Consider the following 19,270-nt stretch of genomic DNA (forward strand, 5'->3'; position numbering starts at 1 on the left):
CCCCCATGAAGCTGCAAGCCTCCCCTCTCCCCCTTCCTCTGGGTCCTCCCATGGTGCCTTCCTAGTGAGACCCACCAGCTTCCGATCTGAAATGTCACCCTCCCCAACACTTCCTAACCCCTTCCCCGCTCTATTTATCTACTTAGCACGTATGACGAACGGTCTACGTAGTTTACATCTTCATCTTCCCCACTGTACTGTAAGCTTCCAAAGGTCAGGGGTTTTGTCAATTTCATTCACTCTCAAGGTCAGAGGACTTGTCTATTCGTTGCTCTATCCCAGTGCCAGAACAGTGTGGCACACAGTAGGTCCTCAACAAACATTTGTTAAACGAATACATTCAGGGGCTTGGGGAGCTACTTTAATCCAGGCCCCCAAGGGACTTCCTGGTGACCTCTAAATGCTCTTGGGACACTCAGGGGTCCTTGAGGAGGGAGCTGGGAAATCTCAGCCTGGATTTCTCGGGGGCTCAGACCTGAGCCTCCCTCTGTAAGTAAGAAGGGTCTGCCTAGTAACACCGCGGGCTGTAGGGTCAGTGCTAGACCTTAGATGGGAGTGGAAGAAGGCGGAGAGAAACTTTTCTCTCTCTCCTGACTAGTTCCCGACCACCTGGTCCAGCTGCTGACGCCTCGCCAGAGAAGGAGCTAGAATCACCCACTGTGTTGCCAGCTCTCCTTCCCCAGAGACTCAGAAAATGCCAATCTGGCAAATACAGAGGGGCTGGTACCCAGCTCTTCAAGTGCTAGCCTTGGCTCCCATATAACCTGAGCAATTCCAGTGTTTGGGGGGCGTCAGGGCCAATTCTCTACTTTGCCTCCATTTCCTCCTTTGCAAAGCTTCCTTGCACTGGACTGGCCATCACCAGGAGAGAGCTAGTCTGGACTGAGGGTTACCCAGCTCTCAGCTCTCTGCGCTTCCTCTCCCTCCCCAGATCCTCGGCATCCACCCACGCCCAAGCCTGCCATGTACACGTGCCTGTCATCACCGGGTGACCTCGGAAAAGGCCCCTCCTCTCTGACCCTCTGTCTTCCCACTCGTGAAATGTGGATTGCAAAAATCCCCACCTTGTGGGGTTGCTGGAAGACAGGACCTCAGCTACCAGGATTATGAACTCTGGGTTTCACGGCAAGAGATACGTGCTAGACGTTACGCCCACTGCATTCCTGCAACAGCAATTTTCAGGACAAGAGGCAAGTGTGGTTGAGTGGATGTACGTGTGCAGAAGACTGAGACACTCAGGTTAGCTGCCGGGCTGCGAGACAGTCGCAATACATGCTCGCGTACAACACACGTACACACACACGCACCTGTGGAGCTTACCTGTCCACCTGGATTTCTGCGTCCTTTGTCTCCGCTTTGGCAGGTCCCCCTCCATTGATCCCTTTGCCCCCACTGGTGAGAAGATTCAGCACAGGCTCTATCTCTTTGAGCAGTTTATTGCTCTCCCCAGAACTTTTCTTGGCAGGGTCCTGGCTTGGGGGCCTGGGAGCCAGGCCATTGGCGTGGGAGAGCAAGCCAGCTTCCTGCCCCTGGTCTGGCACATGCTGCGGCCCATTGCCAGGACCCGTGGCCCCGTCCACTGCCAGGGTCTGCTCTTTGCTGGCTGACGACTGGTGGGACAGATCGACGGCTGTGGTTGGCGGACCCAGGGGCCGTGTCACCCGGATGGTCTTGGGGGTCCCGTCCCCAGTGAAAGTGGTCTCCAGGTGCGTGGTGAAGCCCTCGGGACCCCTCAGAATGAGGACCACGTGGGTCTCGGAGGCAATACCTCTGAGCACCTCCAGGGCGCTGTCATAGCTCAGGTCCACCAAGGGCTGGCCGTTGACGGCAAGAATGATGTCCCCGGCCTGGATGAGGCCGCTCTGCTCCGCGGCGCCCCCTCGAATCAGGTCGGAGATGATCACAGGTGGCTTGCTCACCCTCTCCTTCACCAGGAACCCCAGGCCCCCCACTTTGCGCTTGAAGAGGCGGACAGAAATGACATTGGGTTGGATCTGCTTAACGCTGAACATGTGATTCTCCATGGTGTCTAGTGTCCAAGGGTCGGAAGACCTCAAAATGTGTCAAGCCGAGATGATGTCGCCGGGAGCGGCCAGGCTTCTGGCTGTGACGAGAGGAGGAGCGGGGGGCCGGTGCTGCAGGGAGCCAAGGCGAGTCTGGAGAGCGAGCTGCTCTCGGTCTTGGTTTTCTCTGCCTTTGACGTCAACTCAGCGTCACTCACTCATTGTCGTTGGGCCGTCGGTGGCATGATTTCCTGTGTCTGCCTCCTTCCTTATTCTCTAAGGAAGCGATGGTTGATCAGGCAGACGTCAGGGGAAGCAGTGGGACGTGTCCCTAAGCAACAGGTCAGGCAGACCGGGGAGCAAACGTGTCTGGTGGATGTGTCTAGAGGTGACGCATGCTAGCGGGCACTATCCTCTGGGCATCGCCATCCCGTCAGATGCAGATCCAATCTGGGGCCTCCTGAGGTCAAGAAGAGGAAAAAGGGAGGGGAAGAAAAGAATTATAAGAGAGAGATGCATGTGGAGTGTCCAACACCGCCTTCAAAACTAACATGGGAAACGCAGCCAACTGAGAAGTCTAGCCATAAGATGCTCTGGAGTTCTGAAGCCAACCTAGAAATGAAATCCTTCTTCCTCGAGGGGCATACCTTTGCAGGTAGCTGCATATTGCCTGGTTTCAACCTCAGGATTGAAGCCCTATGAGACCGAGGGGCTCCTTGGGGGAAACCACTGACAGCCCCAGAAATCAAATGGCAAGAACCAGAAGACCTCTCTTATCTCTTTCCCACCGCAAGAAGTCACCACTCCAACCTGTCAGGCAGCCTTTGGCTCTCCGAGTTTTGCAGCGTTTTCCATCCTCAGGTCAGGAGCTCGGCCGACAGGGATCACTGGGCTCTCCATTCTGGCTGCTCCCAAAGCCCGCACACAACAAACCCACGGGACAGGGAACGACGCCACCTTCTATGCAACCACCGATGAGGGATGTCAACTGGACTTTATGACCATTTTTGTAATTATCGACAATCCAGGTTCAAAAGGACAGACGTGGCCACATTCCATACCGTGATAAGCCAAAATTGGTATAATAAATACCAAAGACAGGGGTCCACACCAAACTCTGGAGAGCATTTCTGTACCACAGACTGTCTGAAATCCTAACGGAGAAACATTAGGAAGCGTGGACTGTTAGATAAATACACAGCTGGTGCTCAACGAATGTTTGTGGAATGAAGAAGAAAAAGCCCCAAAGACTAAAGACAGTGGGCACTTGCTGAGCACGTACATTCTTAATTTCTTTTCTCCTTTGATTTTCACAGTAACCCTTCAACCGACGAGAAGACTGAAACTTGGACAGGTTCAGTGACTTGTCCAAGGTCATGTGGAGAATGACGGTGAAGGGAGGATTTGAACTCAAATCTGCTCCACTCTTGAGCATGAGCTTTTAAGTTTATACTCTAGTTTAAAAAAGTTTATAATCTAGTGATTTTTGCAACTCCTACCAGCTCCCCCAGGCTCAGAGAAGTAAATGGGATACCAAAGGCCCATAGGGAGGCCAGCTGGAGATGCTGTGGCCCAGGTGAGGTGTGTGTACCTGTGGCACGTGCACAGCGGGCAGCTGTGGAAGCGTGTCTTACGCGTCTTGGGGGGGGCAGGTGATCTGTGGTTTGTGGGTGGGGTCGGGGGGGTAGGGGTGGAAGAGAATCCCTCCATCTCATTTCCTGTCCCCCAGCCCGAGCCCCAGTCTCCTCTCTACCCTGGCAGCCCTTGCTGCCAGCATCCTCAAAATTCCTTCGCACAAGGAGGGAGCCCCCATCTGCCACTATAACAAAGTGACACTCCCTTGTTTTCCTTTTAGCGACTTCCCGGGGTCACCACAGGGCTAGGGCAGCTGATAAACTCCTGCTGCCTCTGAGAGTAGGGGGTGGGTGCAGATGCCACCCTGAGAAGGAGGCACTGCCTCCTGGATCTCCCTCAAGGTGGGTGGTGGTTAGCAAGTTCAACCTGCCCCTTTTGCAGCTTGCGTTATGCAACTCCGCCAGCCCCTCTCTGTGGGTGAGCGGATCATGAACACCCAGACCCAGCCCGGCTGCCTCCTCCATCTGGTGTCGCCGTGTGTGTGTGTTTCTCTCTTTGAATATTCATGCATTGCCCTCGTGCTGTGTCATTTCTCTGCCGTGTGTGTGAGCGTGTGCGGCCCATGTGTTGACAGGCGGAGTGTCTTTCAGCACCTTGCTGCCGGGGTTCTGGTTTGCAGAGAGAACCATCCAGAACCGCTATGTCATTCCTCGCTGGGGAGGACTGGTCCACCTCCCTACCTGGGCCCCAGCCCCCGCCCTGGCTGTTGCTTCCTTAACTCTCCCGGAGCCCCATTTTTCTGGGTACCAAACCCAGGATGCTCATTGTTTAGTTGCAGGCAGAGACAGCTGGGACCTCCAGATCTCTCCTGAGTGTCCAAGTTTGGCATTTGGGCTCCGTTCTTTAATTCAAGAAGGGACTTGAAGGTGAGCTCTTGGGGAGGCGGGGCCCCCCAGTTCTCTTCTTCCCCACACTGGCTTGGCCGGAATTTACCAAAAGACAGAGCCAGGACTTGGCTTAAGAAAAAAGACATAGGGACTTCTCTGGTGGTGCAGTGGTTAAGAATCTGCCTGCCAATGCAAGGGACACGGGTTCCAGCTCTGGTCCGGGAAGATCCCACACGCTGCGGAGCAACTAGGCCCATGAGCCACAACAACTGAGCCCGTGCACTTAGAGCCCGTGCTCCACAACTAGGGAAGCGACCGCAATGAGAAGCCCGCGCACCGCAACGAAGAGTAGTCCCTGCTCGCTGCAACTAGAGAAAGCCCGCGCGCAGCAACGAAGACCCAGTGTGGCCAAAAATAAATTAATTAATTTAAAAAAAAAAAGAAAAAAGAAATAAAGCAACCCACAAACCTCCCTGGCCACGCCCAGCTTTTCCTCTCTCTTTCTCAGCTGCTTTCTAAATCAGAGGAGGCTGTTGGCTGGTGCTTGGGAAACTGAAGTGCTGTTTCTCAGACTTTGGCCCTAGAAAGACAGCTTGATCTTTGGAAGGAACTGGAGAGAGGCAGGGCTTAGGAGAGGCAGTGATATTCAGCGTCTGCTGAGAGACAGGGTGTGGCTGAACAAGCTCTCTGCCTAACAAGTGGCTTCTGAACCTTCACCAGGGGCAAAATCCTAATCTTAATAATAATCCCTCAACACTATCCCTCTTCCCCCCCCTCCCCGTCCCAAACACACCTTCCTCTGCTGCCATATGTTCATCCTCATGCTGACCGTGATCAGGTTCGATATCCCCAAAGAATACACTGCGCTGCTGGAAGGAGAGCCTCTTGTCCTTCTTTGCAAATGTCCAGTATCCAGGAGCTGCCTCAATCCTGGGCCACCCGGGATGGTTGTCCCCCCTTCTGCCACAGGGAAGATTTTTAAGGTCCTTTCTGGTTCTATCTGTGTGTTTCTGGGTGAGTTCTTTATTTTCTCTGAACCTCTGCTTCCTTATCTGTAAAATGGGTCAAGTAATTCCTCCCTCCCTGGGTAACCGGGAGGATTCAATAAAATAGTAAGTGCAAGGGTTTCAGCAACTTCACAGAGCAAGTGCTCAGAAGAAGTGGCTTCCTGTCGTTGTTACATAATATGTAGCGATTCGGGTTTCCTGGTTGTTAATTCAGTGCACGTTCTCCTCCGTCACAGCCTCTCCAAATGTACGTCACGTGCCATCTAGAAGGGGGCCCTATGCTTGAAAGCACACAGAGGAATCTCACGCCAGTCATGGTATGAGGCACTGGATACAGGAAGACGGGTACTGGGTATCCCGCCAACCTAGCTCAGACCTTTGGAGCCGTGATTTTAAACACATCACATCACATGCACAGCACATACCATGGAAACAGTACTTGGACCCAGGCCTCACTGGAGTAGTTCAGTGGTTTCAGGTGTATTTATTTCATTTATCTTGCTGCGAAGAAATTCACGGCTGACTTTTGGGGATGCCTGCCAGGGAGGAGGGAGCCACAACAGACCGGCATCTGCTACTACCGTCTCGCTGTGTGACCTTGGGTATGGCACTCCCCATCCTGGGTCCATGTCTGCACCTGGAGGGATGGTAACAGTAGCAGTTTCTAGTGATGGAGAGTTTACTGTGTGCTAAGCACAGCGCTGAGCCCTCTGCACGGGTGTCTTATTTCATCCTGACAGCGACTCTGTAAAGCACATGTCATTTTTATCCCCACTTTACAGAAGCACAAGGTGACTGACGTTCAGAGGAGTAAACTAGAGGGCAGCCCTGGCTCTAAGCGAGTGGGTGCTGGGCACTCACCAGGGTTGATCCTAACCCTAAAGACGATCCCCTAAGATGATGCGTCCCCCAAAACACATCCGCATCAGCTGCCCTACTTGTCGTCCTCACCCTGACTCATCACGTTCAATCATCCCCATTTTACAGATGTGGACATTGAGCTACAATAGGGAGAACCGCTTGTCCTGGCTTGCCCATGGCTTTTCATTCTTAGCACTGAAAGTCGGTCCATGTTAGGACGATGAGCAGCCATTAAAATCCAAAAGATTGCCCAGCTCCCCTACTCAAAAATAAGCAAACAGAGGCCTGGAGAAGCGAGGGGGAGGGTGCTCATTCAACGTGGATCAGCCAGAGCTGGGGGTGTCTAGAGCTGTCTGTCCAATAGGGCAGCCACTAGCCACATGTGGCCATGGAGCCCCTGAATTGTGACTGGTTCCTTGAGATGTGACATAAGAGTGAAATCTCGACTTCCCTGGTGGTGCAGTGGTTAAGAATCTGCCTGCCAATGCAGGGGACACGGCTTTGAGCCCTGGTCCAGGAAGATCCCACGTGCCGCGGAGCAACAGAGCCCATGTGCCGCAACTACTGAGCCTGAGCTCTAGAGCCCGCGAGCCACAACTACTGAGCCTGCATGCCACAACTACTGAAGCCCGTGCGCCTAGAGCCCGTGCTCTACAACAAGAGAAGCCACCACAATGAGAAGCCCACGCCCTGCAACGAAGAGTAGCCCCCGCTCGCCGCCACTAGAGAAAGCCCACGTGCAGCAACGAAGACCCAACACAGCCAAAAATAAATAAATAAATAAATTTAAAAAAGAGTGAAATCTACATGGGGTCTCAAAGACTAGGAGGAAAAAAAGAATGTCAGATATCTCAATAATTTCCAATGTTGACTACATGTTGAAAGGATCATGTTTTCTGTATACTGGATTAAGCACAATTATGAAAATTAATTTCACCTGTTGCTTTTGATGCTTTTAAATGCAACTACTATCCAGTTAAAAACCACACACGTGCTCACACTGCACTGCCATTGGGCAATGGAGGTCTCGAGTCTGATGTCGTGCCTCCTGGACCAGAGCTCCTCCCTGCCACCCCACTGTCCCTGAGGTCCCCTCGAGCATCTACTAATAACCTAGGCAGGCAGAAGATACTCCTGCTTTCTAAAGAAGCCAGAAAAATGACACAGACAGTGAGCAAACATCTCGTCACTTTTTGAGGTTGACCACTGGGAATTTTAGGTGTGATGGGGGTAGGAGTGGGGGAGAGAGAAGACCCACCTCAAACCATGTGAAGAGAGAGGTCATAGTAGGGGATCACCTAGGCTACTAGTCCAGGATCCAACATCTTGCTGTTCAAATGTCGTTTGAAATCTGACCCACCTGTATAGTGAATGTTTCATTTAAAAAATGATGCAGATCTCTATTTACAGGTAGGAAATGAGCTCCAAGATATATCATTAGGTGAAAAAAGAAAGGTGCAAATGCATACATTCTGCACACGTAAATGTAGAGAATATTCTGGAAGGAACTAGCACTGGCTGCATCTTAGGAGGAATATTGGACATCAGTAGTCGGACGGAGACAGACTTTGCACTACCTTTTTTCCCTATTTGAATATCATTTAAATTATTATTTTAAAATCACAGGTATTACCATTTTAACGTGTATTAGCACTAAATATTAAAGAAAACAACATCCAGCTTGTGAAGAACTCCTGGCTGTTTTCAGTTCGAACATCCACAAAATCTCTAATGGAGTCACGACCCTGTTTCCCATCTCCCTCCAATCTCATTTAAAAACAAATCCCAAGCCCTCCGTGTCTTAAAAACCAAAATATCACCACCCCCAATAAAAACAAAAGACCAAAACTGTAACCCAACTGTGCTCTTTAAAAAAAACCAAACAACAAAACACAGCAAAACAACCAACTTCCTTACATCCCCGGAACTGCTAATTTGCAGTCTTTCCCCAGAGAGAGCGCCACCTGGGAATCAAACTGACGTGCTTTCTCCCACTCCAGCAAATCACAGCTACAAACCTGCCAACCTCTCTAAGCCAGGGGGTTAAGTTGGCGCTCTGTGTCTTGGGGATCCCAGAGACACGGGCGCCCTGCTGCCAGGGAGGTCTCCCCAGCCACATAATTCCCCCAGTTTCATGGCTATAGTTTGTCCGCGATCTTCCCAGATCTAATAATACCCACACCTCAGGGGCAGGAAGGAGCATCAGAGTCAGGAGGGCGAGGATGAAGGACTGTTCAGCGTTTGACAGTACACCCTGAGAGGAGGCTTTGGGAAATCCCCACTCTCCTCGATCGCTGCTTTGTACAGCCTCTTTGAATGGCAGTTTGACAATATCCACATCAAAATTGAAAATGCACAGTTTTTTTTTTTTTTTTTTTTTTTTTTTGCGGTACGCGGGCCTCTCACTGTTGTGGCCTCTCCCGTTGCAGAGCACAGGCTCCGGACGCGCAGGTCCAGCGGCCACGGCTCACGGGTCCAGCCGCTCCACGGCATGTGGGATCTTCCCGGACCGGGGCACGAACCCGTGTCCCCTGCATCAGCAGGCAGACTCTCAACCACTGCGCCACCAGGGAAGCCCTGCACAGATCTTTGACCTGGCAATTCAATTTTTAGGACTTTCCCCTACAGATAAACTGGAAAAACATTCTTACACACACACACACACACACACACACACACACACACACACACACACACACCTCTTCCTTGCAGGTTGTTCAGAATATCAAGAGATTAAGAAAATCTGAGTATCCTTTAATAGAGAACTGCTACATAAACTACGGCACATCCATGCAGTGGGATACAGTGCAGGCATTAAATAGGGGGGGGGATTAGATCTAAAAGGACCAATGGGGAATGATCTTTTAAGACACATTGTTAATTTTAAAAAGCAAGGTGGAGAACACCAATATATAAATATATTTGCAGACCCATTGTATGTATTCGTTTATACTTCCATGGAAGCTTGGAGATCCACTGAATATCTTTGGAAAAACACCCAAGATATTGGTAACAGAAGTTGCTTCTGGGAAAGGGGACTGGGAGGCTAAGGGTGGGGTTGGAGGAGGAAGCTCACTTTTATTACATATTCTTTCATATTGTTCATTTATTTTGTACTATGTTTTTGTATCACCTTTAAAAAAAGAACAAGGTCTTTGAAGTCAGACTATCTTGGATTTGAACCCTAGCTTCTCCATGTGGCTTTGTGATGGTGGTCAAGTCACTTAGCGTCTCTGAGTCATAGTTTTTGCATCTATAAAGTGGGAATGATAATAGCATCTCCTCAGGTGTGTGTGTGAGGATGGAATGAGATAATAATTAGTATTTTCTGAGTTCTTACTATGCACCATATGCAATGGTAAGTGCTCAATAAATGGATACTCTCCCCACTCCTGTTACTAATAATTAAAACGCAAGCAGCCATTATCCTACTGGCCGTCTGTAGTGTCCAATGGACATATGTTGCTTCAAGTACTTTGTGCAGAAGGACCAGGTAAGAGCTGTGGACACACAGATTGGTCCTGCTTTCCAGTGGAATGGGAGCCTGTCACCGGCTCCTCCTCAGAATCCTGAAAGAACAGAATTTGGTGTGTTGGAACGTACTCAACAGAAGCAGCCAGAAACTCAGACACTGCAAGCTGGTGATGAGTCAATACCACTAGGGTGGGGTAGGGGTATTACTGGTCCAGTCCATCAGCAGGAGAGAGCTACAGGGCTGTCATCCCTATGTTGGAATAGATCTGGGGAATTATGAAAACTTCATTTCATCTTCATTTTGCAAAGCTCATTTCTATGAACTAGTGCAGCTGGCTGTACAGCACTATATCCATCCCAGACAGAAAATTCCAGGGTTTGGGGTGAAGTTTCTTAAGTTCTTTCCATCCACGGACCCCCTCAGTGGCACAAAAATCCTCACAGATGTACCTTTGCCACCACTCTTGACAGACACACCACATCACCTTAAGTGTCATGTAGGGGTTGAAGGCATGTGCGTTGAAGCTGGAAAGACAAGGGTTTGTGACCCTCCTCTACCATTTATTAGCCTCAGACTCCTTACCTGTCAAGCAGAAGCAATAAGTTACATGGGCTAAGTGAATGGGAAAACATTTGATGGGATAATCCACGTAAAGGGCATGGTGCTTCTCTTACTTTTAGATGACACCTCGAGGAAAGTGAAGTATCTCAGCCCAGATATGTGAACATAATCATGACCAAGAGGGTGGCCTCATTACTATAAAAAGGAAACATATTACCAGTGGTCTCTGAAACAGTTCTTAAGAGTCATTACAAGAAGATGGCACATATTTTCTACCCCTGATAAAACTTACCCTCTTTTACTTTCTTTTTCTTTCCCCTTTTCTCTCCTTCCCTTCCTCTCTTCTTTCCTTTTTTTTCTTTCATTCACATCACCTATTCATTCATTAACCCTTACATAGCTCCCAGCTGGGTCGGCAAGGAGCTTGGCACTGGGAAGTAAGAATAGACAATACAGACAGCATTCCTACCCTCACATCTCCCAAGCCAGGGGTGAAGCAGGGAGTAGAGAGAGATATTAGTGACAAGTATAGTGAGTAGAACAAAGTGGAAATACAGGGTGCTAATGGGAGCATGGACAGAACACTTAACATAGTCTGAGAGGTGGTGGTCAAGGAAGGCTTCCTGGAAGAAGAGTTAGGATACAGAGTTGGCCAGATGAAGGGGTGCAAGAGGTGGAGGAGAGAAGGCACTAGAGGTGGGAGGGAGCAGGTTCGAGGCACTGGGCAAAGTCCACTGTGGTTGGAGAAGAAAGTCAACATCTTTCAAAGCTGGAGAGATCTTCAGGAGCTAGATCATGAAGTTCTCTTGAGAGTCAAGTTAAAGATTTTGGACTTTATTCTTATAGCGATGGCAAATGCCGGAGGGATTTGAGAAAAGAAGTTCTGTGGTTAGATTTAGATTTTATTAAGATGCTGGATGGAAAATGGATGGAAAAGCAAGGCTGGCTACGGGCAGCTCAGTTAGGAGGCTGCCACAGGCCAGAGATGAGAGATGATGGTGGTTAGAATTAGGGTAGTGAAAGGGAGGAAGGAGGAAAGTGGGTAGATTTACGAGATATTTAGGAGGTTGCGTCAACAAAATTTGGTGACTGATGTCTGGGGTTAGAAAGAAGGAAAAGTCCAGAAGGACTTTCCAGCTCTGGCTTCTACAAGCAGATAGAACATGATGGGATGAAAGAAAGGATAAGAATGAATGAAACTCACTTGATAGAATTGTCCTTCTTGAGTAGTAATAAATAATTTAGTTTAGTATATTTCAAGAGTCAACATTTCCTGATGCCATTACTTCCTTAATTCTGAGAATTAAGGGGGATTACAGCAAATAGACTTGACTTGGCTCATTTCCCCAGCTGTGCCATTTACTGGGTATTTGATCTGGGGCAGGTCATTTTTAATATTTTGTATTTCATTTTGTGAAATTGAAAAGGTAATAACAACTGCTTCCAAGATTTTTGTGAAGCTTAAATAAGACAGATGCTGGAAAGAGTGCTTTGTAAACTGTAAATGTCAACTGCAATGGTAATGTTGAGTCTTTATTTTTAGGAGGACATCAAGAACAGTATCCTCCAAATAGCAACTCACTGGTAATGGACACTCAACCAAGTTTCTCCTCATGCCTGGCATCCTTGGGTGCCTCTGGTGCAGGGAAGCTGGGTCAAGAGGATGGCAAAAGGTGCTCATGGAAGGAAGAAGAAGTAAGAATGATTATTTTAAGGGAGGAGTGATAATATCCGCTCCCTTAACTCAAAAGTTCCTTGTAAATAGATCACAGCATCCACACAGGCTTGAATCAATTAAAAATGAATTTCAGCAAAGGGAGAATACATTAAGTAGAAAACACAAACTTACAATAGCAGGAATAACTCACATATGTTGGATACATCAGTAATAACAATAAATGTAAATGGTTTAAACTTAAGTAAAAGATCAAGACTCTCAGATTAGCTACATGCATTTGCAGTTACCCTGTATTAGCATGGACATAGGGCCAAGGGTCAAGAACAGGAGGGAAAACAATTCACCAAAGGAGTATATACATCAGCAGAATATACATCTGCTGGTCACTTAACTCTAAGGCAAATAGGTGTGCTTTGAATTGAAAGATGTAATTGACTCTCTTCTTAGAATATGTTAGCACCTAGTAAACACAGAAAAAATATTTACTGAATAAATGATCAGCTATCAAAGCAATATCTTTTACTAAATTTTTATTAATTAGGTTGAAATATATGGAATTAGCAGTTCTGTAAATGATCAAATTCTCCACTTTCCTAGAGTTCAACCTAATGTTTTGAACATTTTTATATGTAAGAACTTTATTGAACTATCTAATTTCATTCTTGCAACAGCCATATGAAGGGCATGGTATTATTAGTCCCATTTTATAGGTGTTGAAACTGAGGCTCAAAGATGTTAATTAAGTCATAGAAGTTTATCCAGCTAGTGTCAACGGCAGGGATTCAAACCAAGTGTGTGGGAACTCAAAATTTTTGCTTAAAAAAAAATATTAAACTCTATTTTGGCCACAAGAATGTTCAGTTTCAGAGTTTTTAAGCAATCACTTCACCTACAAATAACGACAACTCAAAGTCTTTGCTTTTATCACTTTCCAGGTACTACTGTGTACTTTTATTTCAGCTGGCCTGATCACCAGCTATAACTTTAGTAATTGGAAGTTGAAAGGGACTCTAGGAGTTTTCTATTCCAATGATTCATAATATGGAGTCTATGGGCCCCCTACAGGGCTCAGGAATCCCTGAAAATCGTGGAATTGTGTGCAAAACTTTTAGTGCACACAATTAGTGCATATGTGAATTTATATGGGGAGGGGGCCCATAGCATTAATACAATTTTCTAAGCACTCCTTGACCCAATAAGCAATAAGAGTAGAAGTTACTGTAAAATTAAGTAACCTTAATTTTACAGATGAGGAGTTTGAGGCTCATAGATGGGGAAGAACTTGTCAAAAGTTCTTAGAGTCAGAACTAGGATTCAGGTCTGTTGCATGATTTCTTCTCAAACTCAGGTTACATGCTCATTTTCCTTGCCTTCCCTGTGAAATTAGGAAAGTTTCTCAGGGACCTGTTTTCAACAGCAGTGCTAATCTCAGGATGTCAGCTGCAGCCTTCTTGGTACATGCCCTTTCTGTCTGGCTATACCGTTTCTTGATTATTCAAAATAAGCCCAAGGAGTCAACTCTCTCCTCATCCGTCCCCTCCTGGTGAACCGTCCCCAATTACTATTCACCTCTTCAGGATTGATAACGGGGGGTCTGAGGATACCCCGACAGGTGGGGGTTAGGGGCAAATTGTCATAAAAGATGTGCATATAATTCTAGGATTTTCAGATATCCCAGAGACCTGTAGGGGTCCACAGACCCCATACTAGTTGCTTGTCAAGGTAAATATTATAGATCAATTTCATAATTAGGATAAAAAGCTAGTTTATTTAGTGTTGCTTAAAGGCAGCCATAAGTGATAATGTAGCTCTTAAAATAAAATAAAACTTAAAACTATCATACTAGAGACCCCTGCTACAACTCCTTCATCTACCCAGCTTTTATCGAGTAACAACTTTGTTCTCAAAAAGGATTATTCTAATGAACTATGAGAATGTACGCACCTTGAAGACAGAGATCACAGTTCCCTGGTTTACTGTTGGACCCTCGATGCACAGCAAACTGCTGGGGACATAGTAGGTGCTCAATATGTCAAAGTCTCAATCTCCAAGTCTACAGCTATTGAATGAAGTGGCCCAGGCGGGAGGTGAGAGGGACTGGTGGAGACAGTGGGGAACTGGAGAGCCCACGCCATATCTAGAGGGCCATTCCGGCTGGTGGTTGCCAGGAAGAAAGGCAGGGCTGGGATTGGTTCACTTCTTATCTGTTGCAGAGAAGTGATAAATAGCCCACTACAAATGAAAGAAGAAATAAATGAGACTTCACATATTTGGGTAACAGCACTTGGATTTAGGAAAAGGAGAGCTGAAGAGGGGGGATCTCAGTGGAGCTTCTAAAATCACCAATGATGGCCATGGTCTAATGCCTTGCTATGTAAGGTGTGGTCATGGACCACAGACATCACCTAAGAGCTGGTTAGAAATGCAGAGTCTCAGTCCCCACCCCAGGCCTACAAATCAGAATCTGCATTTTTAAGAAGACCTCCGAGTGAAACACTGGTCCGGTTTGCCGCTAAATGCCTGTGTTACATTTTTGCAGTCGAATGAAGCTTCAACCAGGATACTTCGGTCTAGGGAGTGTGGTAATATTAGGCTGAACCATGTACAACTGCAGATACTGAACCATTCTGTGACCTACAAAAATGGCAATTTCAAATGAAATTTCAATTTCCACCCAACTATAAACCGTTCTGCACAAAATTGTCTACTTCAGAGCCAGGATATCACTTGCTTCAAAAAGGCTCTGGTCAGATTTTACAAACAACAGCCCACAGGCATACAGATGACTGTAAGTTTCACATGAAAGACAAATTTCTGGCTTTCTTGGGTTATTGGAAGGTGCATTCATACATGGTCTGCATTCCTCAATGTCAGCAAACAGCTGGAGTGAGAGGTGATGCCCCCTTTACATAGGGCATGAGCTCTCTAGTTCCCCCCAGCCCCCATGCAGCCCCCTCACTCATTTGTTTCTTGCCAGGACCCTGTAGGTATTTATGGGACCCTAAATACCTGTGGGACCCTGCTAGATAGTGAGTTTTAAAGAGAGACAAGGAAGGTCCTGTCACGGGTGCTCCCAGTTGGTCCAGGTGTCTGATGGGATGCCCACCTTCCTGAGAGCTCTCTGCATCTGTCCCAGCCTTTGCCCTCTGGCTGACGCTCACCCTGTCTTCATTTCCCCGGGTTAAAGCTACTGAGAATGCTACAGCGCTTCACCCAACAGTCATCCTTAACTCTGTATCTGCTTCTTCCCTTAACCTGGTATTTTTACAAAAACCCTTCCTGGAGTGACATCTTTTTCTCTAAGTGGAGCTTTTTCTTTTAATGTCAAGCCAGTCTGTGCCTACTCATTCCAACAAGATCTGAGTGGAAACCAGCCTCCTTCCTCCAATTGGAGGGAATACACAGTCCCAGATCCTATATGTTTTCCTTAGTGACTCCACCTGGGTTACCTGAGCTGGCTGGGTCTTTATCTCCTGTTGTTCCAGTACACCTGGTAAGCCCCTAGAAGGCATCCCTTCCTCGGCACTGAGTGACACATTCCCACCTGATTCAGCCTTACCCCACCTGATGCAGCCTTACTGGACAGAGCTCTGCAAATTTTCCCCTGAAATAAAATCACAGAGAAAAAGAGAATGATGTCACCGTGAACAGCATCTTAGCTGGCATCACAGAGGTGGGAAGAAAGGCTTATGGGGGAATGTCATGGTTAAGATTGTAGGTCCTGGGTTCAAACCCTGACTCTGCCAGTGATTGACTGTAGCTTTGGGCATGACATTTAGCATCTCTGCACCTCTATTTCTTCATATGGAAAATGGCAAATATTAACAGTATCTACTTTGCAGGGCCCTCGTGACGAGTCCATGAAATAATATCATGTCCCGCCAACCGGTCTTGCCACCCTCATATCTTTGCGCCACACCTCGGTCTCGTCCTGTGCAATTATTTATTTACTATTTTTCCTTAAAGTTGACTCATTTTTCCCTTAAGTACATACCATGGCTTCACCCAAAGGAAGAGCATCCATGAAATCATGGTACGAAGGTGCCAGCTACATTTTTCTATTATCAAAACACATATTTAATGAGCAAATTTGAAAAATGGATACCGCTCTGCTCCAATCATGAGAAAACACTGAACAAACTCCAATTTAGGGACATTCTAGAAAGTACCTGACCAGTAGTCTTTTCTAGTCTCAAATGCATGACAGGCAAGGAGAGAGTCACAAACTGTCACAGATCAGAGAAGACTAAAGAGAAATAACGCACTAAAAGCGGCATGGAATCCCGGATAAGGCCCAGGAACAGAAAAAGGTCATTAGTGGAAAAAGTGGTGATATTCAAATAACGTCTGCTGTTTAGTTAATAATCTTATTCCATCGTCAATTTCCTACTCTTGATAACTGCATTATGGCTACGAATGATGATAACATTAGGGGATGCTGGATAAGGGATAATAAAGAAAATCATTGTACTCTTTTGCAATTTTTCTATCTATAAGTCTAAAATCACTTCCAAATAAAACGTTTAAAAAACTGGGTACCAGTGAAGCGGTCTCTCTCTTTTGCCCCCTCTCTTCAGTGCCTGGCAACTACCTATCTGCTTTCTGTCTCTATGGATTTGCCTGTTCCAGGCATTTCATATAAATGGAAGCCTACAATAGGTGGCCTTTTGTGTCTAGCTTCTTTCACTTAGCACAATGTTTTCAAGGTTCATCTGTGTGGTCGCAGGTATCAGTACTTCATTCCTTTTTACAGTTGAATAATATTCCATTGTATGCATGGACCACATTTTGTTTATCCATTCATCCGTTGATGGACATTTGGGTAGTTTCCACCTTTTGACTACTGTGAACAATGCTGCCTTGAACATGTGTGTTCAAGCTTTGTTTGAACAATTGTTTTCGAGTCTTAATGGGTACGGGGTTTCCTACTGGGATGATGAAATGTTTTGGAACTAGATGGAGGTGATGGTTGTAAAATGTTGTAAATATACTAACTGCCACTGAATTGTATATTTTAAAATGATGAATTTTATGTTACATAAATTTTACCTCAATAAATACATGGGTACCACCAGTGGAGTACCTACCACGTTTTGGAAAATCTGTGCTTATGTGACCCCAGCACTTAACATAGTACCTGGTCCTCAACAAATGTGTGAAGAATGCTGGCCAGGGTTAGTATCTTTGCTGGAGCAACCTGACACTCCCAGCTCCCACCCCGGGACTCTTTCAACAACAGCACATTACTTTCACCAAGAAAGTTCCTCCATGTTTAATCTACTATAGTCCTTGAAGGTGCAAAAAAATCTCAGGGTCCCTGGGGTACCACCACTAGAATGCCTTGCTTGGTATTCATGAACTTCTCCCGTTTCCACAATATGCACACCTGGCTGATGTGACACAGCTGCCCACTGCCCCCAGACATGTGCTCAGAACAACACAGAATGAAAGTTCACCAGACACTAAACCGGTTACTTGTTGACTGAACACTGAACCTATTTCAGCAGCTTATTCAACAAGTCTCGTCAATAGACCGGATGCTTTATTGACCCAGGACTCTACCCTACAATCTGCTGGTTCAGTCTCAGCGCCCTGGCACTGTTCATTTGATTTTCTAATGCCCAGTCCCATTTCCTCAAAGTACCTAGGGATATATTTCAATGTTTGAAATGAAAGCAAACGCCTGATTCATTCTGAGGATTTCATGAGGATCCTACAGAAAACTGAAGACACTCCAGCACAACCCAGATCAGAGAAGCATCTTTCTGTTCAGAGCTAATGAATTGAGCTTGTTTTTTTTTTTTTTTTCTTTGCGGTACGTGGGCCTCTCACCGTTGTGGCCTCTCCCGTTGCGGAGCACAGCCTCCGGACGCGCTGGCTCAGCGGCCATGGCTCACGGGCCCAGCCGCTCCGCGGCATGTGGGATCTTCCCGGACCGGGGCACGAACCCGTGTCCCCTGCATCGGCAGGCGGACTCTCAACCACTGCGCCACCAGGGAAGCCCTTGAGCTTGGCTTTATTGACGATTATCAGCAAGCTCTTCCTCTTTGCCTTGTCTGTGCTGCTTGTTCTCCATCCTTTGTCCCCAGATCTATTCTCCATCCTTCTCCAAACTTATCTGGGCTCCAGGAGGAGGCTGGCCCCTATGGGTATCAATAGGTTCCTTGCCCTCTGGCTTTCGATTGGAGGCCTGCAATTTGAGGCACAAGCAAGATGAGACAGAAGGAGGAGAGGGAGGCTGCTCCCTCCCGTCTCAGTGCTGTGGTCTGGAGAGGTCTGCAGTTCTGTGTGAGCACAGCTTCTGCTGGGACACCCCTCGCCCCCGCAGCATCTGCAACCCCATCCCACGGTCCAAAGGGCTTCAGGAACACTGTACCCTCCCCCCACTTCATCAGGCCTGGGGTGGTCCTCACTCCTCTTGTTGCTAGTTTCTGGACACTTCACCCTCCCTTCTTGGGGCCTAAAACCATGTCCTTAAGTTATTCCTTTACTAAATTCTCTTGGAATAAAGTATCACTGCTGCAGGTACCTTCTGTTTCCTGTTACCCTGTCTGATAAATCTTCATCCCCACTGCTCTAGGGATGAGGAATATCAGAAGCGATGCTACGGTCAAGGGTATAGCAGGTCTAAAGTGAATTACCCTAATGGCCGTCCTCATCCTTACTAATAAACGTACAGAGCACCCAGTATGAGTCAAGCATTGAATGTTTCCAAGAACCCAGTGAAGTGGAGTCATACTCCTGTTTACAGAAGAGGAAAAGGACATTTCGAGAGAGATTAAATACCTTGCCCAAGGTTACAGGGCGAGTGCTAGGGGTTGGATTCGAATCCAGCTTGGCCAGCATCCTGCCTCCTCTGCATCCCCTCACGTCCAGAGGCAGCTGATACGTTCAAGAGCTGATGTCATGGCAAGTCAGACCCCCGTGCCTGGGAGGAAAGTTTGCTGACACTAAGAAGGACGCCAGAGCTGCAGGTCTGAATCACCCTTCGGAGATCAAACACGTTCAGGTGTGCCCCGGCTGTCAAGCCAGTGGTGGAAAAGGCAACTCTGGAAGATATTCCAGGGACAAACCCTCAAGCTCATTTCTCAGTTCCTCAAGAGGCCTGGAGCCTGCTCTGCTGATGACAGAGGGAACTGTCACCTGCTCACTGCTCACTGCCCCTGATGTAATGAGCACCGTGGAAGAGGGCTCGACTGGGATGCTAAACAGCCGTAAATGAC

At 47.3% G+C, this 19,270-nt stretch overlaps 1 protein-coding gene across 1 annotated transcript in view; it reads right to left on the reverse strand.

The window, feature by feature from the left end:
- NOS1 (nitric oxide synthase 1) overlaps positions 1-19,270 on the reverse strand; it is a 166,307-nt gene that overhangs the window by 85,609 nt on the left and 61,428 nt on the right. Inside the window, exon 2 of the mRNA XM_032602631.1 lies at positions 1,321-2,463. Coding sequence (XP_032458522.1) covers positions 1,321-2,024 — 704 coding nt within the window. The 5' untranslated portion in view covers positions 2,025-2,463. The remainder of the gene's footprint in view (positions 1-1,320; positions 2,464-19,270) is intronic.

The sequence above is a fragment of the Phocoena sinus genome, chromosome 14, assembly GCF_008692025.1.
Source record: "Phocoena sinus isolate mPhoSin1 chromosome 14, mPhoSin1.pri, whole genome shotgun sequence".
Lineage (NCBI taxonomy): Eukaryota > Metazoa > Chordata > Mammalia > Artiodactyla > Phocoenidae > Phocoena > Phocoena sinus.